Here is a 25898-nt window from a genome sequence, read left to right on the forward strand (position 1 = left end):
GCCAGTGCACCACGCCTGGTATATATCAACGGCCATAGTATGTGTTATTTGATGGTGCAAATAAAAGATCCCTTGCTACTAATGGAAAAATGTAATGGATTTCCTCTAAGACTATGTTAAATTACCATTTGTTTGTTATCCAATAGCCGATGATTAATAAATCAATGTGCTCTAGTGGTGTCGTTAAACAAAACAAACTAACTTTTGCCTGTGTTGCCGTTATTCACATGTATGACAATTAATGCATTACATTTGGCCAATGTCCATGTTGACATGGGTTTTCAAATCCAGTAACTGATGCCTCCCTGTGGTTTGTTTTTGATTTGTTTCATGAATGAGTTACCGTGTCTATAGGTCATCGTGTTTGTTTCTTGCATTACTGAAACATTTTACTCATTTTTACTTTTGTAATTATGCAGGTTTTAAAAAAATAATTTTAAAGACGTACAACCAAAAAGATTTAAATGTCTTTATTGAACATGATTAACAGCCAGCATCCAAACTGTTTGATGCTTTATTGTTGCTTCCCACTGTAAACTAAATGTTTTACAGGTAACGGAATGATATGAAACAACGGTTTCTGATACATTAAACTAATTATACTTAATGTTTATAGTAAATTTTCGGAAACAGTCCATAATGTTGATTGATGGGTTTTTTTGTTGTTGTTGTTGTTGTTGCACTGTCTTGTAAAGTCAAAATTTCTTCGCTACTCTTGTTATCTGCCGAGACCGTAACTTCACTTCACTCTACTTGTACGGGCTGCTGGTAACTTCACAATTATCTCTTCTTGTACATTTTGCTGGTAACTTCACAGCAAACTTCCATCCACATGTTCCTGTTTGTGTCTCGATATCCAGTCGGTGACTGGAACAAATCAGAATATAGACTGGTATTATTAACTGCTCTCTCAAGGCTAAAAATCTCACACAAATTAGCAATAGAAAGAAAGAAGTGTTTTATTTAACGACGCACTCAACACATTTTATTTACGGTTATATGGCGTCAGACATATGGTTCAGGACCACACAGATTTTGAGAGGAAACCCGCTGTCGCCACTAAATGGGCTACTCTTCCGATTGGCAGCAAGGGATCTTTTATTTGCGCTTCCCACAGGCAGGATAGCACAAACCATGGCCTTTGTTGAACCAGTTATGGATCACTGGTCGGTGCAAGTGGTTTACACCTACCCATTGAGCCTTGCGGTGCACCCACTCAGGGTTTGGAGTCGGTATCTGGATTAAAAATTCCATGCCTCGACTGGGATCCGAACCCAGTACCTACCAGCCTGTAGACCGATGGCCTGCCACGACGCCACCGAGGCCGGTAAATCAGAATATAGATTGGTATTATTAACTGCTCTCTCAAGGCTAAAAATCTCACACAAATTAGCAATAGCTACATCCATCCATAACATATATCGCACACACAAAATACATAACATATTCTTTCCCTGTCCTGGATGGAGGAGCTGGAGAAACTCGACACCTACGCCCATGATAGGCATGCATTAATCTGAAAGTGCATGTTAAAATCTATGACCTGACCTTGTAACACTCATATTACATCCATTAGATGCATACATTAATGTGAAGATCTTGTGGGGCTTTTGGCAATATGTACTCCTGTTTTTGTCAATGCTAAATACTTAATATGTTTTATTAAAGCCGCACGCCCTAGTTCCATCCAGCGAAAATAAATTATAATTTGGTTAATCTACAAACCTGTAACACACTTAGATCACGTTTTTTATCAAATGGAGTGAAAAAGCAGGTTTTATATCGATAAATACCATGGGAATCCTCATGTCCCAATTGCTTGAAATAATTTTGAAAGTTAGTATTCTGATGTCACTGGTAGATGTCACTCGAAGCACAACAATGCCTACGTCACGACAAATTTCAGAGTGCGCACAGACTTGGGGTGCATTCCTTTCACCTCTCCTGGACATGTTCCAACTGTTCTGTCCTGGTTGTATCCCCTCTCCAGATATCGTAAGACTTAGCAAAATTATTGGTTTTAAGGGTTTGTAACGTTTTGTATTGAGATACTCGTTTGAACTTTATTGTTACTGAAAATGTTCACGAACTGTGAAGAAAAATCTCACAAATGAACAACAAGCAAACGACAACAAATCGGATGTTGATTGCGCGAACCGTACACGAGAAAACAAACCGAACCAAAATGATAACGGTCATGTGGCATACCAACGTCTGAGACATTGAAATGGGAATATCCCCTCTAAAAGTAGATTAGACCTTGTCTGCTCAACGTTTTTTTCTCAGAGGCCTGTGGCATTTTATGAAATACGAAAAATGCATTTTGTGGTATTACAAACACCAGGATTACCAGGATTACCAAAACACACTTCAGGTGAATGGAAATTTATATTCTAAATAATAAACGGTAAGTAAAGTGCAATTTTACTTGTGAAAAAAACTAGGGCGTGTCCCTTTAACATGACCTATGGATTCAATTATTACATGAAATCAGTTAAGCGGCTATCAATATGACCTATGGATTCTATCATTACATGAAATCAGTTAAGCGGCTATCAAATGACCTATGGATTCTATCATTACATGAAATCAGTAAAGCGGCTATCATATGACCTATGGATTCTATCATTACATGAAATCAGTTAAGCGGCTATCAATATGACCTATGGATTCTATCATTACATGAAATCAGTTAAGCGGCTATCATATGACCTATTGATTCTATCATTACATGAAATCAGTTAAGCGGCTATCATATGACCTATATATTCTATCATTACAAGAAATCAGTTAAGCAGCTATCAATATGACCTACAGATTCTATTATTACAAGAAATCAGTTAAGCGGCTATCAATATGACCTATGGATTCTAATATTACATGAAATCAGTTAAGCAGCTATCAATATGACCTATGGATTCTATTATTACATGAAGTCAGTTAGGCGCTATCAACAGTTTTGTAATGATCAGCTTGTAACAGTTAATTAACTGCTGATCTGTCTACCTGATAATGACACTGAATAAGAAAACTGGACCAACCTTGACACTCTTTTCCACAGTAATATCTGGCATTTCTGATGGATTCTTGTTTACATCTACAAAAACAAATAAAGATGTGAATACACTTCAAACCATGAACACGATCTTCCATGTATGCCAGAAGAATGGAAGATATTGTGTTTGTTTTGTACACTGTATGTTAAGTAGAACTGGGCAGTATACCGTATATTCCGTTCAGTATCGGCATTATGTCAATACCACCGTACCGAGCAAATTTGAAAATACAGAAATTTCGGTACTGAACAATATTTCCCGGAAAGCACTAATAATATATCTGACGAACGCAAAATGGGTTAGTATAAATCAGACGAGAGCCTTGTGTATGGAATTTAATTGTATTTAGATGAAATTTGCAGGTGAGCCATAACACAGGCATGCATTTAAAGCCAAGTATACCGAAAATAGCGCTCGATATCGGTATCGTGTCAATACCGAATACTGTACCGATATCGAAGTAAATCACCCAAAAAATACCAATCAAATTTCAATACCGCCCAGCTCTAATGTTAAAAAAATTCAGAACAAAACCATTGATTAAAATTGTAAACATAATGCCCTTGAGACAAAGATAGTTATTGTAAAGAGATCTGACTGGACTATTAATTTTTTTTTTTAAATCCAACATACCTTCTAGAGCCTCCTCAAGTCCAAAATATTGGACTTGAGTACTCGAGGGTCAAACTCGACCCGGAAACGAGTACCCGACATTTACACTAAATGATAATGACACCAAGGAATAACATAAAATAGCATTATACATCTTAATCCCAGCGCTGAATACGAATGTAAAATCATGCCACTGTACTGCATTTAGAAACTGATTGATACGTTCAGTATTGTAAGGGACAGACAATAGCCAGGTTAAAAAGAGAAACTAGCACACAATCATATAATTATCGTGTAACTTGTATTCTTCATTAGTTACAGCTGAATGTAACTGTCTCACTTCTAGCAGGACTCGAGTCCTGCTAACGGACTCGAGTCCTGCTAGACTCGCCCATGCCCGAGTACTCGAGTACTTGTGGAGACCTTAATAGCTTCAAACTACATGTATATCTTCCCAGATTCTTGACAATAAACAACACACAAAACTATTAAGCAGGAACTATCTTGCACAAGCCCAACAATCTCATGCATACATAACAACCATACAACACATCACTTAAAGCGACCAACCCTAGTTTTTAAAAAATATGGCATATTTTTCACTATTAGAGCCAATTTTTGATAACTGAAATCAAACATTACCGTACAGCTAAGGTATTTTTTATTATTCTGGGGTTTCTATTATCTTGAAATGCGGTTATGGAACCGAACTCTAGTCTATTTTTAAGGGCATTTTCCTGTGTTACAGGTTTGTAGACTAACTAAACATAGTGTCCATTTTCACAGGTTGAAACTAAGAGTCTGTGCTTTAAAGGTGTAAGGTTGCAAGTGCTATTTTTGTCGTTTTCACATTTCTTTAAAGGTGTACGGTTGCAAATGCTATTTTTGTCATTTTCACATTTATTTATAATAAAAAAAAAAAAATATATATATAATTAGTCTATCAAGCATATAATGTGTTATTAATGACAGAATGTAAAAATTGTGCTGTCACTGGTCGTAAACCATGCTTCTTAAAGAATTTTGCAGTAATAACAAACAAATCTAAGCAACATATTTATCAAAATGGCAGCCACTTCACCCTCAAAGAATTAAGGATGGAAAACGTACACGATAAGGGTGTTGGTTATCTAAAGATTTTCAAATAAATAAATAATAAAATTACCTATAATTGAAAATATTTGGTTGTAATTTCTATGGCCAAGGAAGATTGTAAATCAAAATAAGTAATTTAGGTCAAAATGCAACTTTGGTATAGCCCTTTTAATATTCAACTGATCGAACCTTGATGCGAATCGGAGTGGCTTATTTTGGCTTCTAAACAATTTGTACAATCTATATTATTCTTTGACTATTTATATTTTAAAATGTTATACAATCAAAACTGAATGTTTAAAGACTTGATTCCATCTAAAATAGTAAGTCAAACCACTGTTTGATAATTATACAAACTTTTGACACTTTTTGAAGAGTTTTGGTTTGTCCTCCTCTAACCGACAGTTCGAACACACTCGCAGTTTTCTCTTCCCCGATCCCTCACTCGAGTGGTTCCGCTCACAGTTAGCGTCTGGGCTGGCACACGGAGTCGTCTCCAACTGGACGCCACAACCAGCTGCTTTCACCTTCTTCACCTTCCACACGTTTTCTTTCAATGTGGTGGTCACGTCGTGACCATCGACCAGACTATTAGCCGAGGTTTTGTCCTGAGACACAGTCTGGGTGGTATTGTGGTCCGGTAAAATGGATGCTTCGGTACGCAGACGCTGGCCAGGAAATGGAACATCTGAAACCTTGGTTTTGAAAGTAATCACGCAGGTTTGTTTTTTGCCTTTACTGTGCGGTTTGGCCTTCTGCTGTACACATGCTCCTGGTCCAGAGAAACTGAACACAGGGGGCTCTCTGGAATAGCCAAACATGTTGAGGTTGATTTTGAGCCCTCCGTTTTTGTCCTCCTTCACTTGGACATCAACTCTGTCGACCCCAAGGAACGGCATCTGCTCGTTGATCTGATCACAGAGAGTTGACCTGATTGTTGAACTCAGTTCGTCCTTCCGACACGTTCTCTCAATGCCCGGGCTCAAGTCGGACAGGAAGAGCTTTACCGTGTAGCTGTCGCCATCGTTCTCAATCTGCATTGTGAACTTGACCTCGCAGCAAGTGCAGCCTTTCTCGTGTTCGTCGGGCTTCTCGCATGCACTGATAAGAATGTGTTGGATCGTGACAATTTTCTTCTTCATTTGTTGCAGCTTTTCTAGTCGCTTTTCCTGCCCGGCACGTGGAGTGGCAATGAAAGGCCCAACCATTTTAACAGGTGATTTCTTTCGAGGCGTGGCTTCTTTTCTCCTACTGGCCAAGGATATGCAAAATTCATCATCAGTATTGCTTTTACTTTCTTCAACAACCTGATGCTTCTCAATCTGTTTCTTCAGCAGACTTTCTTCAACAACCTGATGCTTATCAATCTGTTTCTTCAGCAGACTTTCTTCAACAACCTGATGCTTATCAATCTGTTTCTTCAGCAGATCGCTGGACTCTGCTTCCTGACCAGTTTTGTCTAGTGTACAAAGTCCCTTGCTGGAGTACCCTACAACTGCATAGCTATCTTTTTTGAAGTACTCGCATATATTCGAACTAGTAGCGGAAACGTCGGCAAATGCAGCTTTATCTAAAATACAATCAAACAAAGTTTTTTTTTTTGTTTAAAGACACAACTAGAGCACATTGATTTATTAATCAGTGGCTATTGGATGTCAACCATTGGGTAATTTTGGTTACAGACGAAACCCACTACATTTTTCCATTAGTAGCAAGGGATCTTTTATATGCACCATCCCCAGAAAGTCTAAAGACTTAATTATGTATTATATAGGGAAAACGGTTGGTGTGTACGTTCTATGAGACAAGCCATACAGGTGTATCCTTCCTGTCATTCTGGTAAATGTCACTACTGGTCTTTTGAATGGTTGATTGCCTGTTCTTATGCAAATTATTGTTGCACAGTTTATGACACTGTTCCACAAAAAAACTAAAAAATTCTTTATTATAAATTTACATCATTCATAAAACATGGGATCGATGGGGGAGTTGGTGGGCCCACTGAGCTATTTCTCGTTCCAGCCAGTGCATCACGATTGGTATATCAAAGGCCGTAGATATGTACGACCCCGTCTGTGGGATGGTGCATATAAAAGATCCCTTGCTGCTAATCAGAAAGAGTAGCCCATATAGTGGCGACAGAAGGTTTCCTCTTTCAATATCTGTGTGGTCCTTAACCAAATGTCTGATGCCATATAACCGTAAATAAAATACGTTGAGTGCGTCGTTAAATAAAACATGTCTTTCTTTTTTTCTTTCATTCATAAAACAAGTTCTGGTCTTCAAGTAATCAAAATGTGTAAATGTTTCATGAATCTGTATCAGTGGGATTGTTTGATACATATAGTGTGTACATGCACTGACAAGTAACATAAAGTTTGCTTTGTTTAACAACACCACTAGAGCACATTGATTTATTAATCATCAGCTTTTGGTAGTTGTGACACATAGTCATCAGAGGAAACCCGCTACATTTTTCCTAATGCAGCAAGGGATCTTTTATATGCACTTTCCCACAGACAGGAAAACACATACCATGGCCTTTGACCAGTTGTGGTGCACTGGTTGGAAGGAAAACAAAAAAAAAAAACAATCAGCTGAATGGATCCACCGAGGTGATTCGATCCTGTGACGCAAGCACTCCACCGACTGAGCTAAATCCAAGCCTGACAAGTAACAACTACTATATGGTTTCTGTCTCATTCCAGTACCAGAACTGTCTGTGTAAGCACATCAAAACTCGGCACATCACAACGAATTAGTGGTTACATACAAAATGCACACAATTTGCCATGATTAGCCACAAGAGAAGACAACATATTGTTTAAAAACAGACTGAATGGTTAACGACGTTTTAGCACACAAAACCAATAGCATCTAGCCGCTGTCAAACAGATCATTAAAACGACAACTGGGAAGGAAGGAACTGTTTTATTTAACAACGCACACAACACATTTTAGTTACGGTTATATGGCATCAAAATGATAGCTGGGAGACCACTACAACAATTTAAACAGAAAGAAAGAAAGAAATGTTTTATTTAATGACGCACTCAACACATTATTTTTATGATTATATGGCATCAGACATATGGTTAAGGACCACATAGATATTGAGAGAGAAAACCCACTGTCACCACTTCATGGACTACTCTTTTCGATTAGCAGCAAGGGATCTTTTATATACACCATCCCACAGACAGGATAGTACATGGCCTTTGTTACACCAGTTGTGGAGCACTGGCTGGAACGAGAAATGAAATGCAAGGAAACCAAGGAAGTCATAACAGTGACCGTACCTGCTGCACATAGACAGCCAAGGGTGAGGGTTTGGAATATTGTGTTTAAGATGTATTTTAGAGCATTATGGAATGAAAATATTACCACAGAAAGAATGTTTTATTTAACGACGCACTCAACACATTTTATTTACGGTTATATGGCGTCAGACATATGGTTAAGGACCACACAGATTTTGAGAGGAAACCCGCTGTCGCCACTACATGGGCTACTCTTCCGATTAGCAGCAAGGGATCTATTATTTGCGCTTCCCACAGGCAGGATAGCACAAACCATGGCCTTTGTTGAACCAGTTATGGATCACTGGTCGGTGCAAGTGGTTTACACCTACCCATTGAGCCTTGCAGAGCACTCACTCAGGGTTTGGAGTTAAAAATCCCATGCCTCGACTGGGATACGAACCCAGTACCTACCAGCCTGTAGACCGATGGCCTACTACGCCGCCACCGAGGCCGGTCAATTTAAACAAAGATCATGTCCAAATTTCACTACAGTTACTTGATACTCTCCAAATTTAACTAAACTAAAAACAAACATTCATTTGGCTTTGATAATTATTGACTGGAACAATTATATTTAATAAAAATTTATTGAAAAAAATGCATTAAATGTAACAAAATATTTTTGATCTGTTATGGTGGTGAGATTTAATACTATGTCTTACTGTTCTTATGCATGAGAAGGATGTCATAATTTTCTCTATTGGATGAGATCAAGTCCCAAATAGGCCCTTCAACCTGTCTGCTGGTAAGAAGCTGTAAAAGAAGATAAGTAACAATTATGTTTTATATATGAATATTGATTTTTAAATTATATTAACCGATTTTTATTTAAATATACTAATAGTGATTTTTTAATATACTTAAAGTGATTTTATTCAAATACACTAATAATAATTTTTATATAATTGAAAGGGCGGTGGTATAGCCTAGTGGTATAGCGTTCGCGTGATGTGCGGTCGGTCTGGGATCGATCCTCGTCGGTGACCCCATTGAGCTATTTCTCGCTCCAGCCAGTGCGCAACGACTGGTATATCAAAGGCCGTGGTATGTGTTATCCTGTCTGTGGGATGTTGCATATAAAAGATCCCTTGCTGCTAATTAAAAGAAGTAGCCCATGAAGTGGCGACAGCAGGTTTCCTCTCTTAATATCTGTGTGGTCCGTAACTATATGTCTGATGCCATATAACCGTAAATAAAGTGTGTTGAGTGCGTTGTTAAATAAAACATTTCCATTCCATTCTATATACTTGAACTTGAAACTTGTTCTCCATGCCTATATCCACTAGGGTTGAGGCACATCTCCATTGGGTCCCATCCCTGGCATGGCCAGCAGTTTGACACGAGGGAGATTTTATACACCAATAGTCGATGTTTTTATATACTAATAGTGACTTTTATAAACTAGTAGTTATACAAACATTCCTGGAATGTATTTATATTCAGAATTCGACGTGATACTAATTCAGGTATGACCGACATACAAAACAGCCAAAGAGCTTCGAAGAGAACCAGCATATTCAGTATGGTTATTTTCAGATCACCTAAGGAAGGAAGGAAATATTTTATTTAACGACGCACTGAACACATTTTATTTACAGTTATATGGCGCAAGACATATGGTTAAGGACCACACAGATATTGAAGGAGGAAACCAGCCGTCGCCACTTCATGGGCTACTCTTTTCGATTGGCAGCAAGGGATCTTTTATATGCACCATCCCATAGACAGGATAGCACATACCACAGCCTTTGATGTACCAGTCGTGGTGCACTGGCTGGAGCGAGAAATAGCTCAATGGTCCCACTGACGGGGATCGATCCCAAACCGACCACGCATCAAGCTATTGGATGTCAAACATTTGGTAATTTGACATATAGTCTTAGAGAGGAAACCCACTCCATTTTTCCATTAGTAGCAAGGGATCTTTTATATGCACCATCCCACACAGGATAGCACATACCACGGCCTTTGGTGCACTGGCTGGAACGAGAAATAGCCCAACGGGTCTAACCGATGGGGATCGATCCTAGACCAACCGCCTATCAAGCAAGCGCTTTACCACACAGCTATGTCTCGCCCCTGGGTACTAATAAATAATATGACTTTGTTGTAACAGGGAAAGGTGAATAATAAAAAATAAAATAAAATAATAATAATAATAATAATAATATGACATCATACAAAAGCAACAACACAGATCCAGTTGTGTCATAACTGCCTGCTTTCAAAACACTTTCAGTGGTCAGTGTGTCAATGGTTACACCTCTTGGAATCCATTTCTGGAAAACACACCGATTTGCATTAGGGAAACCGAATATGGTGTCTCAAGAGTATAACTGATACAACACAACAAGAACAAGTGTTACATTTAACTACAACTGTACCCAATGCCATAGACATACCGTGCGGAAATCAATGGGCAAACCATCTGAAAGGTGTTTCTCTCGCTCCGAGCAACCTCTGAAATAAAATAATATAGATTCAGTTTTAGTATAAAATAAGTACTGCATGTTTTCCAAATTCTTTCAATACTATTTAACATATATTGAACATACGGATATCAAATGCATCATAACATAGATGTTTGTAACCAAGTTACTGTTTTATAGACCCATCATTTCCCTCAAAATATGCCCGACTGTTTAAAGTTTATTTTTGTTTAGCGACACCACTGGAGCACATTGATTCATTAATCATCGACTACTGAATGTCAAACATTTGGTCATTCTGACTCGTAGTCATCAGAGAAAACCCGCTACATTTTTCCTAATGAAGCAAGGGATCTTTTATTTGCACTCTCCCTCAGACAGGAAAGTACATACAACGGCCTTTGTCCAGTTGTTGTGCACGGATTGGAACAAGAAAAACCCCAATCTGCTGAATGGATCCACTGAGGTGGTTCGATCCTGTGACGCAAGCACCTCAAGTGAGCATTCGACCAACTGAGCTAAAACACGCTAAATTAACAGTTTTTAAACATATTGCAAAATCTTTATCCAGACCTTTTTTGATTAACTAGTTTAGCAAGGACATCAGATATTTTTTTTTATATATATATATACTAAAATGCTTTAATCTGGATAATGTACAAATTACAATGGATTCCGTCTACACAGGGTTTAGGCGCATCTAACAAAATATGCCAGTGAGTACACCAAGATGTTCAATTCCAGACCCAGCCCTCTGAGTCACATGCTTTAAAAACTGAGCTACATTATGCACCAGCAAGTCAACAAATACAGCCTGCTATTTACAACACTGACCCGTGTGCAAGCCCTGCTAATTCTTAGATACATGTTGCCCTTGTTTTTGAATTTGTTTTTTGTTTTTGTTTAACGACACCACTAGAGCACAATGATTTATTAATCATCGGCTATTGTATGTCAGACATAATGGTCTTTTTGATATAGTCAGTTTTAACAACTCAATGGATAGGTGTAAGACCACTATACCATCTTCTCTCTCACTAACCAAAAACAACTAAGTACTAACCCACTGTCCTGGAAAGACAGCCCAGATAGCCGAGGTGTGTGCCCAGGATAGCTTGTTTGGATCTCAATTGGACATAAGCATGAAAATAAGTTGAAATGAATGAACGAACGAACGAACGAATGAACGAACGAACGAATGAACAAACGAACAAACAATTTAACTTCTATACTGCTATCTTGTGGTATTTAGATAGAAACAAACTTCATTAACAAGACCACTGGTTTACACACACTCTATTTCATGATGATGTTCTGTACCTGATGTCAATAACTGGGGGTCCTCCAGCCTTCATGTGAATAATGGTACCATCCTTCATAACCACAAACTCGTCCAGATCCATCTGTTCAAACATCATAAAAATATCATGTTATATATTCAAAAAAGAAGTCCAAGTGTACTGCTAAAGCAATACATGTCCCCTACCAAGTTCAAAGGTCATAACTCCATCCAAAGAAATTTATCGATTCCATTTATGACAGTTATGACTCTTGAATAAATCCCCATGAAATTCAATCCTGAGACCTAATACACAAAGTTCTTTCAAGCAACTTCACGTCATCTTTGCAAACCTTTTACCACTGCACTGCAATATCGCAAAGTTGAAGAGTCCCAGGGGCCTAATTCACAAAGCGATCTTAGCCCTAAGATCACCGTAAGTGCATAGCTACCTTATGCACTTAGGTGATCTTAATGCTAAGATCGCTTCATGGAACGGGGCCAAGGCTCCATATTCATAAATGTACTTAATTCAATGTATGATACTTATCTATGTACTTTTAAGTATGTATTTAGGTATCATACATTGACTTAAGTATGTTTATGAATACGGAGCCTGGTCTTTAACTCTACGTGATCTCCAGAATGTCAGCTCCATATCGCGAGGTATTGCAATAAAGTCTGAAAAAGCTATATAATGTAGGACAGACTGGCAGACAGACATGCAGACAGACAGACAGGCAGACAGACAGGCAGACAGACAGACTGGCAGATAGACAGGCAGACAGACAGACAGACAGACAGACAGGCAGACAGACAGACTGCCAGACAGACAGGTAGATAGACAGACTAGCAGATAGACAGGCAGACAGGCAGACAGGCAGACAGACAGACAGACAGGCAGGCAGGCAGACAGACAGAAAGATAGACAGACAGACAGCCAGACAGGCAGGCAGGCAGGCAGACAGACAGGCAGACAGACTGGCAGATAGACAGGCATGCAGACAGGCATGCAGACAGGCAGGCAGACAGACAGGCAGACAGGCCAGCCAGGCAGACAGGCAGACAGGCAGACAGATAGACATACAGCCAGATAGATAGGCAGACAGACAGACAGGCAGACAGACACAGACAGACAGCAAGCAGACAGACAGACAGACAGACAGACAGACAGACACACACAGCCAGATAGAGAGGCAGATAGACAGGCAGACAGACAGGCAGACAGACAGACAAGAGACAAAACCTATAGACCTCTTGAGTTGGGACAGTTAAAACATCATACATTATATATTAAAACACCTCTCTTTAAACGTTATTTATAATATATTAAAACGCATCTGTACCTAGGTATGATTTTAAAATTGCCTAATCTGTGTGGTTAGTTCGTTAATATGTATTTATCAGACTGAATCAAATATTTAATCATCTTTTCTTAGCATCACATTGGTAGCCATTCTTATAAATGTTTCAGCCAATATGTCAGAATGGTTACTTACTGCTATATGAATGTAGGAGCCATATTCATATTACATTATCTTGTTTCTAAAATATACTGTTTTATCACACAGCACAACTCTAAAGATGTATTTTTAATTAAAAATACACAAATGTAGTCTATTTATATTTCAATCAACATACAATGCATACATTTGCTCTGTATAAGGAATATCTATTTCAAGAAAGTTGACATGGTCATACTTTTAATGATAAATGTAACAAAGAATAGAGAACAGATTGTCAAGGACACAAATAAAAGTTCTACTTACTGCAATTCCTTCACAGATGTCTTCTAGAACTGTGATTAATTCCTGCTTTGTCATTCTCTAGAAAAACAAATATAAGAAATCTTCTTACTGAGATAATTATCATAAACATTAACATTATTAATGTGATCTTCATAAACTGACATTTTTTTACAATACAAACAACTCGAAAGTGATTTATATTAGTGGTGTAACGATACACTCAAATATTCGGTGCACCGAACAGCGACCTGTATCATATTTGTATTCGTATTCGCGGCTACTTGAACCGAATACACGCGAATATTATAATGTAACTGCAAGTCGTATGTTTAAGCATACGCCAGTCACGCTGTTTGAATTGAAATTCAACAGCAATTATTTTATATCAAACGCAGACACGTAGGCTTACAATATATACTATTAAGACCATCATGACAATTATTAGACTGGTGTCTGGACCACTGTTTCGCAAGTCTAAAATTGAACATACGTAGAGGCCCTTACATAGGATAGCCTACATGTCTTTCGGCCCTGAACTAGTATGCGTATTCAAATTGACACGCATTGTCGGTCTGTTTTCATTACTTTGGTTCAAAGACATTACAAAGTTAAAATAACAAGCTACAGATCTTTCAGACTTTGCTTTCATACATGTTGAATGTATAACGTTAAAATTAATAACCGCTATAAGCAAACATCATTACGCTGTATTCTGGATGACACCATTTCTCGTTACCGGTCGCGAGATCGCTATTACGCTAATTGAATATTTGGTATTATTATTATGTTTGAGGTGTCTGATAGATTATGTAACCGTTTGTTCACATCAGAAGACAGAATATGGCTTAGCCAAAATTTTAGACACTTGAAAATCTAATTAGCCTTTTTTTGTAAAAATTAGCCAATGGCTAATTTGGCTACCGACAGCACGAGCCCTGCAGGTGACCAATTATTTCAATCCCTGCATTTTTTCCCATTAACAGTAAGCAATCTTAATACATGCACTTTTCTACAAACAGGACAGCACATAACACAGCTTTTATGATATTCCAGTCCTTGTGAGGACAAAATAGAATTCTGGATATACAGAGGTTATATGCTGAGAGTGTTTCAGTATTGTCGATATCACATAAGAATAACATTTCTATTAGAAGAGCCTCTTGTAATGCATAATAAATTACATTTATTCCCAACATATACTAATAGAACAAGGGAACACATGGATTAGAAAAACCAAATTTAGTAAGACAGTCAACTGCTAACACAATGGATTGAGGCTTTTGTTTGAAATCACTACTTACTGCCACTATTTTTGTGATCCCTTATTTCTTGCCATCAGTATATATATATATATATATATATATATATATATATATATATATATATATATATATATATATATAGACAATACTGAAACACACAAGGGTAATTTTTAATCTCCAGCATAATACATCACTTTTGTAAAAATTATATTGAACTATTACTATAATTCCAATCAGCCAATACTCGACACTACCCTCGCCGAATCTGTCCACTTCCTGCACGCAGTTTGCCGCATAACGTTCACCACGACGCCTATACACGCGACATCTTCCATCATGACGTCGGAGCAGAAATCGGGACTCGTCACTGAACCACACCTGTCTCCATCGCAGTTGAGGCCATTGTCGATGAATCTGACACCACTGCAGTCGGAGTCGACGGTGTTGTGGTGTTAAGATGACACCTCGAACTGGACGTCTGGCACGAATTCCTACCTCACGTAGGCGGTTCCGTACGGTCTGGTCGGATATCCTGCGCAAACCTGGTATTGCTGCGGCTGTGGAGGTGGCAGTAGTCAATCGTTCCCGAAGGTGGCGTACCCGGATGTAGCGGTCCTGCCCGGGGGTAGTGACCCGTGGTCGACCGGATCTAGGGAGGTCACGTGTTGATCCATGTTGCTGGTAACGGTCCCACAGTCTGGAGATGGTGCTTGGGGACACATGGAATGCCCTGGCAACGGCCGTTCTGGATTCGCCTGCGTCTAGTCGGCCGATGGCATTGTTTCTCTGCGATTCACTGAGACGTGGCATGTCCTGGATTGTCAACTGTCGGCCAGATACAGAGGCCAGGCAAGCGAACACCCTGCACTTTTATACTGTCGGTGTTCATGTTGCACGTGCAGACAACGCACGTGCAGTGGTGACATGGTTTGCACATTATATATTCACATTTTGGAACTTTATTGTACAGTAGCTGCGTTTTATTGAATGTAACCGTGGGAATGTGTTTGGGACATGCAATGACCTTATATTCACAAAGCATGAACCGGTAGGAAACATAAAATCGGAGTTATAACCCATTTGTACCCTTTTGCGTTTCTTTTTTTGAAGAGTATATTATTGGGGGGAGGAGGGGTTAACATATTTTTCTGCTGGATGTTTTCTGTATAGGTTTTGCACTGTCTCAAATACATTAAATTCATACTGTTCTTGATGCGAACTGAATACATAATCAAGCTGCTACTTGATGCAAACACTGTGATCAATCAACACTGACAATTTGACAAAAAATTGAATCCTTCTACCACTTACATCAACCATAGCATCACCATCTTCGGTTGACTCATTCATCCATTTAACATCTACATTCTGAAACAACAAACCAAGGCATTAGGAATTTCATTTAATTATATAAAAAGCAAAACCACATATCCATTTTACATAAAGATCTTATGATGCATTTTTGAGTTAAATCAATTGAACGTACATGTATGGACACCAATGTTAAGTTATTAGAACCAGTGATTTTAATCTACAACTGATTCAAACAGCTATCCTCTGAATCTCATTTGTTAAATTCCAAGACCAATGTATTGAACTCAAACTAAAAGGCACAGAAAAGACAAACATAAACAAACGTATTACAATATACCCATTTAACAAAATACCTTTTAAAAATGAGACTGATCTGCCTATTAACTGATTAAATACCAAATTTAATGTGTTTTTTGTACCAAAACATGGATAGGAATGATAGTTCTGAAAGCTCATAATGTAAAATGTAATTCAGCATACCCGATTTCACTTCATAAAATATGTACCCAGAACAGATTGGACACCCACAACAATTTTAAAACATATCATTTCATTTCAATTTATTTGTGTGCTTGTATCCAATAAAGGTTCAAGCACGCTGTACTCTGCACACACCTCAGCTATCTGGGCGAGGACAGTACGTTAGTTTTTAGTTGTTAGTGGTTAGTGAGAGAGACGAGGGTTTAGTGGTCTTACACCTACCCATTGAGTCGTTCAAACTCGTTCTGGGTGGGAGCCGGTATCGGGCTGCGAAACCTGTACCTACCAGCCTCATGTCCAATGGCGTAACCTCAACACCACCAAGGTCAGTGAAGTTAATAGAGTGAGCAAAGTATAATAGACTCCGTCCAAATCGTGTAATGAGATTTCTGTGTAAACCAGCAAAATGTCAATTCCATCGATTGTTTTGCATCCTTGTATTAACATCTGCTTTATCTGGATGTTGTGTCTACATTTTGTGTGTGAATTCAATGGCTTAACCACGACACTGGTAATATGATTAATAATGTCTACAATTTACTGTAAATTAAGCACACATTTCACATTATGCTGCGAGTGTGCAATGACCCAATTGTTCTCACTTCAATCAAAGTTGTTCTGCCTTCATCGGACAAGCAACTGGCGGGGTGAAATCCCCTCTGGATGCTGATGACCAGCTGCTCGTGTTTGTGAGTTTCTTCCAGCATGATGCACGTCAGTATGTCATCAACCACCATCGTCCAGCCGGGACAGGGACGCTGCTTGCGCTTGCCAACATAACGAAGTACTGAAAATACAGCAAGATCAGTGGTGTAACATACACTGAACTATTGATATGTTGCAATAACCAGTGTCTCGATAGCAATGCATCGATAGTTAATTCAACTATCGATAACTATCTCAATTGTGTGCTCAACTATCGATAGTTTCGATAGTATGCACAGTGAAAGCATAACATCAACAATGTGTGGTCTTTATATTTTAAATTTATTAAATACGATTTCACTACCTATTGACATTATTACAAATAAACACAGGCATACATACAAACATTAACACACGTACTTACACTTACACACACACACACCTGTTTTGCGAAATATCTATTCATATTACTGTTATCAAGCGATTTAAGAATTCACAATAGTATTGCAATAGTAATATTAATATTGCAATACTATCACAATGGTATTTTAACTATCACAATACTACTGCAATAGTAAAACTGACCACAATAGTCACCCCTAAGCAAGATACGATTTTTAACACTTCACCTACTCATAATGTAAAGTTGAAACGAGTTTGAAGAACACCGTGTTGGAGCACGTTTTAACAGGCACTAAATATTAGGGCTCTTTGGTGTGTAATATATCGTTATTTCGACTATAAGACATGAAATACCCTGCTTCCACAAAGGCTATTCTCACTGATGAAACAGCAAGGGATCTCTTATAAATATTTTCCCATACACATACCAGTCTTTGAGGTATCAGCTGAGTGCTTTTTCACAAAGTTATATTCTCTCCCCCTCCCCCCACCCCCCCTTTCCCATAACCTATAGATGTCGAGTTGGTTGCCTTTTTCAAATCCTGGCGATGTCTGCCTATGTTTTTACAAACTGTCACCGATGCCAAAAATATTTACCAGTACAATATCTAGTTGTCACATGTTTGCTGAATCACTCATACTCATATTCATGTACGTAACACAAATGCTGGATTTGGTTAACAAACTTCAGATACGGATATAGTAAACAGGGCAGTTAATTTTTTTGACAACAAATATACCAATTAAAGAATTCATAATCAATCATCACAACCTATAAACTTTTGTTATTACAGGGATGTGAGAGTGGCTGGAACAAAAAAGCTTACTGCAGCCAGGGTCCAAGGGCCGCTCAAGGGGAAGGAAAATTGTTGTTTGTAACCCATGGAACTGCCAAAAATTGCATTCAATGCTAACAAATCTAAACTGGTTAAAACTTATAATATAAGGCACACATCATAAACTTGAAACCGTGAAAACATGCAAATGAATCTTGTGTGGTCAACAGTATTGAACATCATCTTTTGGTTTTTTTTCGACGAAATGGAAAAGCGCATTTACTCGTTTCCGCATACGCAACTCTCACATGTCTGTTATTATCACTGAAACAGCACAGTGACTACTTGTAGGTTTAACTCCAGCTAAGACTAACACATTCAAATTATCTTACACTGAAACATTATAGACATGACGGTGTTATTGTTAGATCCCAAAACTTTGAGGTTGAAGTTTGTCGGGTTTTCCGGTTCCTCGCTCATGTAGTTAAGGACAACTATACAGCAGTGAGATCCTTGCCACAGCTCCATCTTGCTAGGTAGGTTGGGGATCTTAGCCTTCAGAATGGCCGACGACATTGCCAGGGGAGCGAAGTCATCCATATCCATGTCACTGCTAAATGAATCATGCTGCAAACACATCAAACATTTTTTTAAATTAGTTAATCCAGTCGTGGCGCACTGGCTGGAACGAGAAATAGCTAGCCCAATGGGCCCACCAACGGGGATCAATCCCAAACCGATCATGTATCAAGCCAGCACTTTACCACTGGGCTATGGCCCGTCCCTACACATCAAACACACACACATTTTTATATTTATATGAAAAAATTAAACAACACTTATCTTAAAGGGACAGACCCTAGTTTTTAAACACTACAGCATATTTTTCACTATTACAGACATTTATGATCACTGAAATAAAACATTACTTATATTTCATTGTTTAGAAAGAAAGAAATGTTTTATTTAAGGATGCACTCAACACATTTTATTTACAGTTATATGGCGTCAGACATATGGTTAAAGACCACACAGATTTTGAGAGGAAACCCACTGTCGCCACTACATGGGCTACTCTTTCGATTAGCAGCAAGGGATCTTTTATTTGCGCTTCCCACAGGCAGGATAGCACAAACCATGGCCTTTGCTGAACCAGTTATGGATCACTGGTCGGTGCAAGTGGTTTACACCTACCGATTGAGCCTTGCGGAGCACTCACTCGGGGTTTGGAGTCGGTATCTGGATTAAAAATCCTATGCCTCGACTGGGATCCGAACCCAGTACCTACCAGCCTGTAGACCGATGGCCTAACCACGACACCACCGAGGCCAGTTTTATTGTTTAGATTATCCATTTCCGTAGAACTGAAGTGTTTCTGGTCATCTGGTTTCTAATACCACAAAATATATTCATATCTTTAAAAATGCACATGCATCTGAGAAGTAGCGGTTATTGATTAAGTTCTAGTCTATTTTTTTAAGGATATTTTCTGGTTTTAACGTCACAGACTCTTCTTTCACTCTATTGTAATGTTATCCAAATGTGTTAACTTACATGTTTGTGGATTAACTAAACTTAGTGTCCATTTTGAAACTAGGGTCTGCACCTATATATATATATATATATATTAAACACTATAAGAAACTAAATCAGAGTTATGGTTAGTTTGTAAATAGAAAATTTCTATTTGATTACAAACACTCAATTCTGTGAAACGATAAACAGTATATCGGGAGGCTCCACCCTCGCCCCACAAAAGAAAATTATAACCCTACTGAATAAGGAATTGTTTAAAAAGTATGGGGACTGTAATTTTAATATTTCACACACATTACTATATAGATATTTGCCACATTCGGTGAAAATTGTACGCCCATAGGTCAAATATTAAAATAACGACATATTCAAAATTGTAAGTAAATGACCTGTAAGTCATCAAACACATGTTATTCTTTAATGTTATTCAGAGGCATTAAATGGAGCGGGGTGGATGATTTTATCATGCTCATATACCACGAAGGTGTCGAGCATGTCTGTCCCAGGTCCCGTCTCTGGATAGCCAGGGGCCCAGCCTGGGACAGATCATTAAATGGTGTATATTTTTGGTAGCATAGTTGCTATCTGAGACAGTTACCTTAGATCCGGCAATGGTTATTGTGGTTTCGAAACATTTAGTTGAGATATCATCAAGCTGTACCACACTGAAGCTGTTAGCATTTTTCTTGCCCGGTATAATACTGTGCACTACACTCTCCATTCTTTTTGTATTACTTGAAAATGGCCACCTCTCTTTATTTCCTTCACCTTTCCCTGCAACAACACACGCCGACTCTGCAACAACACACGCCGACTCTGCAACAACACACGCCGACTCTGCAACCTTCGAGTTCACAAGACTGGCGTCAACTTCATCATCGCCAGCTTGAGGCTCATTTTTCACATCCATTAATTTTTTCTTCTTCTTCTTCTTCTTCTTCTTAGGCTTCTTTGTGGATTTTTCCTCCTTCTGCAATTCAAGACATCTAACACACATATCCTTCTCTCTTTCATATTTGGCTCTGACATAACAAAAAAACTCCTGGTAATCTTCTATCTCGCAGTCATCTCTCCAATCTGTGTCAGAAAAAGCAACAGGGTTATACAAGGGATTACATCTGTCGTTGAAACGGGGATCGCCACGCGACCAAAATTCAAGAAACTTAGGACCGCTCTCATCTCCATAAAATTTTTCACGCAAATACAATGTTGCACACAAGTCTATGCATTGTTCACAGAGCAAATGTTTTGGAGGTTCGTCTGAGTGTTTGTCCTCAGTCTGTTCTACAGCCGGACCTGGCGGTGTCCAATAGCTGTCATCACTAGGGTCCATGTAGTCCGCTTTGATCCACTTCATCAAACAGCGGCACAGAGACCCACCAAACCGAAGGTACACAGGACTAAGAATGTAAACCTGAAAGTTAAAGTTAAAGTTTAAAAGTTTGTTTTGTTTAACGACACCACTAGAGTACATTGATTTATCAATCATCGGCTACTGGATGTCAACATTTGGTAATTCTGACATGTAGTCATCAGAGGAAACCCACTAAATTTTCACTAATGCAACAAGGGATCTTTTTATGCACCATCCCACAGACAGGATAGCACATACCACGATCTTTGATATAGAGCCAAAGTTTCACTTACTTTGAAATCAACAATTCAACAAAACTTTCAAGCAATAAGATAATAGGTGTGCTACGTATGATCAAATGGTGACGGTGTTCTAGGTAAGCACAATACTGGGAGTTTTCAAAAGGAAAGGATCCAAGCTTTAATGACACTCAGCATATTTTAAAAAACTATAATGGCTACTATAATCTGTCCCACATGGAACGTTTTTTTTCAAACTATGAAATCTACTACAAATTATTTATTTCTGAGCCGACTGATTTGTACATTGCACACAAAAATAGTAGTTTTTTGTTATTTCCAAAACACTTACTTTTCTTCTTACGTCAAACCAAAATGAAATTATTTACAATTTTTTTTTTTATAGAATGATGGGACGGAACTATATAAGTGTGTAACATATAGTAATTGTGACACACATAAAGAAAAGTTACTAGCTATTCTTTTACCATTACCAGGAAGGATCTTTCATATCGTAATCGTAAAATCTGTTACCATGCCTCGATCTATCCAATTAAGGTTCAGGCACGTCTCTCCCCCACCCAATCTCTGGCATGGCCAGAGGTCGAGTGTGGGACAGAAATATCTTTCATATGCACTCAGGGCTAGCTCTGGGTGAGCAAAATGTTTCACCAAATTGTCTATTTAAATTGCAGAAATCGTCAGTTACTTTCTAAAAAATGTCAATTTTGACATACAATTATTTCGCCAAATTAAAATAAAATTCGCCAGCTACTTTCAAAATTCGCAACTGGCGAATTTGGCGAGTGCCAGAGCTAGCCCTGGCACTAAACCACAGAAAGATATACAAGTAGTGGAACATTGGTTAGAACAGTTGTTGGATTATACTCATACTCTGGTGGCCAAGTCAATCCACATGTGTAAGTGGGTATTTACAGATAATTTTTCAACACCTGCAAGGGGAACATTACTGATTATCAAATATGGTAGGTTGCTGCCCGGTTCTTCTGTATTCTGCTAAAAACAATAAGGCGACTACAAAATATATTGTTTCCTGGAATGTAACATTTTTTTTTTTTTTTTTTTTTTTTTTTTTTTTTTTTTAATAACAGATTGTCTATTAAAATGGTAGGTTGCATTAAAAGAAACCCAATCTTTTTCATGTAATTAAAATAACTGAGCAGCCCGATTAGATAACGAACATAAGAGAAATAATAACAAACCTGAATATAGGATGTTTTTTGATCAGGTGAACCAAAGAACAGCCTGAATACATCTCTGCAAAACAAAATTTCATTTTTATTTCAGTTTGGTGGCTTTGTGCATTTACTTTGCATTAAATAGGGCTACAAACTAATATATGACAATATTTGAAATCATACATTTATACATTTATATCCTGCCCACTAAACATGTTTTTATTCAATCATTTCATCCACACCCATGCATCTACTCCACACAAAAAAAAACTATTTTCTCAATTAATTTACCATACTAAACTCTTATATTTGATTATGGTTTTGGTGATATGTCACTACTAATAGTTGGTTATATCTCTTTTGTAGGGTGTGTAGGTAGTACTAAACCAAATAACTTCCGGCTGGGTCAAAGTTCGAGGTGCACCCAACTTTTGATAGAGAAGTGAACACCACAAGTCCTGTGATTGGTTATAAATGTGAGTGTGTTGGTTGTAAAAAATAATAGTTTCATCTGGGTAAAAAAAAATTGCAATTTTATTTCATCTAGTACCAATGTGTCAAGTAGCCTTGTGCTTGAAACATGTATGGGGTACCTGTAAAAAAAAAAGTACTCGAATTTTAGGCAAAACTAGGGTAGTCATAGACGCTACCCGTTATCTCAGAAACAAGCAGCTTGACCCCCATTTTTTTCTGATTCACTTTAAGTGTAAGGGGTGGTAGTATTTATATCTGTGGCGTTTATGTCGGTTGATACGTTGCAGGTAGGAGTTTTAGCCACATATGTTACTATTGTCGTCTATGGGATTTGATTTGGTAGTATACACCCTGTATATGTTTGCAGGATTAAACAGTCCTCGAAATAAGTCGCAAACTCAGGTCTCATATTGGTTTCATCTTGGTGTTTTCCCATAACCCGTACTTCGTTCGAGATCAAGTTTCTGTTCACAATGCATAGTTGTCTATGACATTCTGAGGCAAAAGAGCTTACCGTAAGAAATCAGATGTAAACAAAACAACACGGATCAGGGGCCTAATTCACTAAACTCTCGCAACTTTGTGATTTCGCAGTGCAATGCTAAAAGACTTGCAAAGAGGATGCTTTGTTGTCTAGCAGAGCCTAAGAGACTTTTGTGAATGAGCCCCCTGGCAGCTCCTATCTTTCAACTTGTTTCACTGTCCACCTCCACATCCCAGACCTTGTCTCTCCAACTGTGACAGGTGCCAGTCTCTTGTGGCCATCCGTGCCACACACCTGCCATTTCCCATTAGCTTTAGCTGTGAGCTTAGACTGTGGTTTTCTGGCATTGTTTAAGAGGTACTTGTAACCACTTAAAATACTCCCCCTACTACCAGCGGTCATTAGTTAAAGGAGGGGACAATTAAGGCATTTGGCCTGGCATGCATATTCAACGATATATAACGCACATTATTGCTTTAATATCAACAAGTATAATCGTATAGTTAATTAATAAAACGGTTAAATGTGACGGCTATTATATATATAACGGGCACAGCCATTTTGTACCATGCCAGTGAATATGCCCACTGGCAAGCTGGTGGTTACGTAATACCTAATGTGTCACGTCAGGAATTAGTCTTCGAACTAAAGAAACAAAACATACCTGATTTTTGCAGATGCATCGCAATATTCTGTAATTATATCCATGCTAGTAAGCCAGCACCAATTATATATTATTTTTCAATACAAAATAAACCACCATTGTCAGTGTTGAAATAACTATTAATTTATGTTTCCTACATAAATTAACCCACGTACTGAAACAATAATCGGAGTGTTTTCTTGGTTAATTGTTTTTTTCTTTCCGTGGCCTTTCTGTGGTTCCTGATTGGCAGGTGTATATTCAGACAGTTCCCAGACACTGTGTCTAGACACACTAAAAAGATGTGCCTCTTTTATGAAGATCACAGGGTATTGTGTGATAACAGCACGGATAGACCTCAAATCGTAATGGACATTACCAACCACCCTGCTTTATTACTGTAAGTAATTCTGTAAAACCCATGATTAAGTAGACTTTCCCATCTAAAATCACAAAACTGACCAATTACGTCGTCCCAAAGAAAAGAAAAGTATCACTTTGGTATCGTGAGTGGTAGTTTTTGCTCGAACGTGCCCTACCAATAGGCCTAATAGTATGCATTTTTTCTTTGGATTTTTTTTTTAAAAGAAAAATACTATAACTCCATTTCGTTCTATTGATGTACATGTAACCTGAAACATATTTAGTTAAATAGTTTATTATACTATCAAGTCATTTATGTTGTTTTACAAGTCAGGCTGATGAAAGAGAAGCGCCTTGTCATAAATAAGAGCGTTTGTTTACACTGTGCATAGAGAAGATGGACGGAGCTGATGTCACTTCGCCCCAAGCTATACCACCGGACGTCACAAAAACGAAACAAAATGGCTGCCCCCAGTTAGCAGGAATAATCATGTTTTTTTATTAACTCTAAAATTACGCGTTTTTCATTTGTTAAATGTGTTGGTGGTCCGGGTATGCATCTTTCCAACACATAAGGCTCTTGTTTGAGTTGACCCTACCTTTAATGCAGTGGGTCAGACCAGCTTTATTAGCGGCAGAGGATGCCAGGTGGGTGCAGGGAAGTACACAGACTGAATGAAGTTGAGACAGGTAGAATAGGAGAAAACTGACAGAAGGCTGAAACAGACTGAAATAGTGGGAGAAATTAAAATAATGAGAATGATAGGCAAAGGGTGATATATGAGAAAGATGAATGAAAGTGTGAGCCCAGTTTGATAAGATTTGAATGCACTGAAATTTACTGACCAAATATTTTAGAATTATAACTTAACATCCTTGAGTATGATCCATTCATCTGGCATTTAGTATGATCCATTCTGATCAGCAACCAATTTTACCTTCCAGTAAATTAATATTTCGAAACCAGAGCAGTAACCGAATCAGATACGACTGAAAAATACCACATAACCAACAAATCGGTTACACGGCATTATTTTCATAAGTGACCTATTCGATGAACAAGGTGATATATTGTCTTATGGTAAATTTATAAATATATATCATACAACAACAAATTTCTTGTACTATGTTTCACTGGTAAAAGCAGTAAAATCATACCTTAAAAATTTAGATACTTTGAAAGATGACAGTTTCACAACAATAAAT

The 25898-nt window shown here is 38.1% G+C and overlaps 1 protein-coding gene across 1 annotated transcript in view; it reads right to left on the reverse strand.

Annotated features, from left to right (window-relative positions):
* Positions 1–455: 455 nt before the first annotated feature.
* The window catches only part of LOC121368327, a 32634-nt gene continuing 7191 nt past the window's right edge, over positions 456–25898 (reverse strand). The window contains exons 3-14 of the mRNA XM_041493010.1: positions 22753–22807; positions 20535–21350; positions 18793–19027; positions 17180–17364; positions 16095–16151; positions 13543–13599; positions 11815–11897; positions 10468–10525; positions 8728–8818; positions 5121–6333; positions 3042–3097; positions 456–867 (exon numbers count right to left, since the gene is read on the reverse strand). Of these exons, the coding sequence (XP_041348944.1) occupies positions 812–867; positions 3042–3097; positions 5121–6333; positions 8728–8818; positions 10468–10525; positions 11815–11897; positions 13543–13599; positions 16095–16151; positions 17180–17364; positions 18793–19027; positions 20535–21293 (2850 nt within the window). The 5' untranslated portion in view covers positions 21294–21350; positions 22753–22807 and the 3' untranslated portion in view covers positions 456–811. The remainder of the gene's footprint in view (positions 868–3041; positions 3098–5120; positions 6334–8727; positions 8819–10467; positions 10526–11814; positions 11898–13542; positions 13600–16094; positions 16152–17179; positions 17365–18792; positions 19028–20534; positions 21351–22752; positions 22808–25898) is intronic.

The sequence above is a fragment of the Gigantopelta aegis genome, chromosome 3 (genome assembly GCF_016097555.1).
Source record: "Gigantopelta aegis isolate Gae_Host chromosome 3, Gae_host_genome, whole genome shotgun sequence".
In the NCBI taxonomy this organism is placed as follows: domain Eukaryota; kingdom Metazoa; phylum Mollusca; class Gastropoda; order Neomphalida; family Peltospiridae; genus Gigantopelta; species Gigantopelta aegis.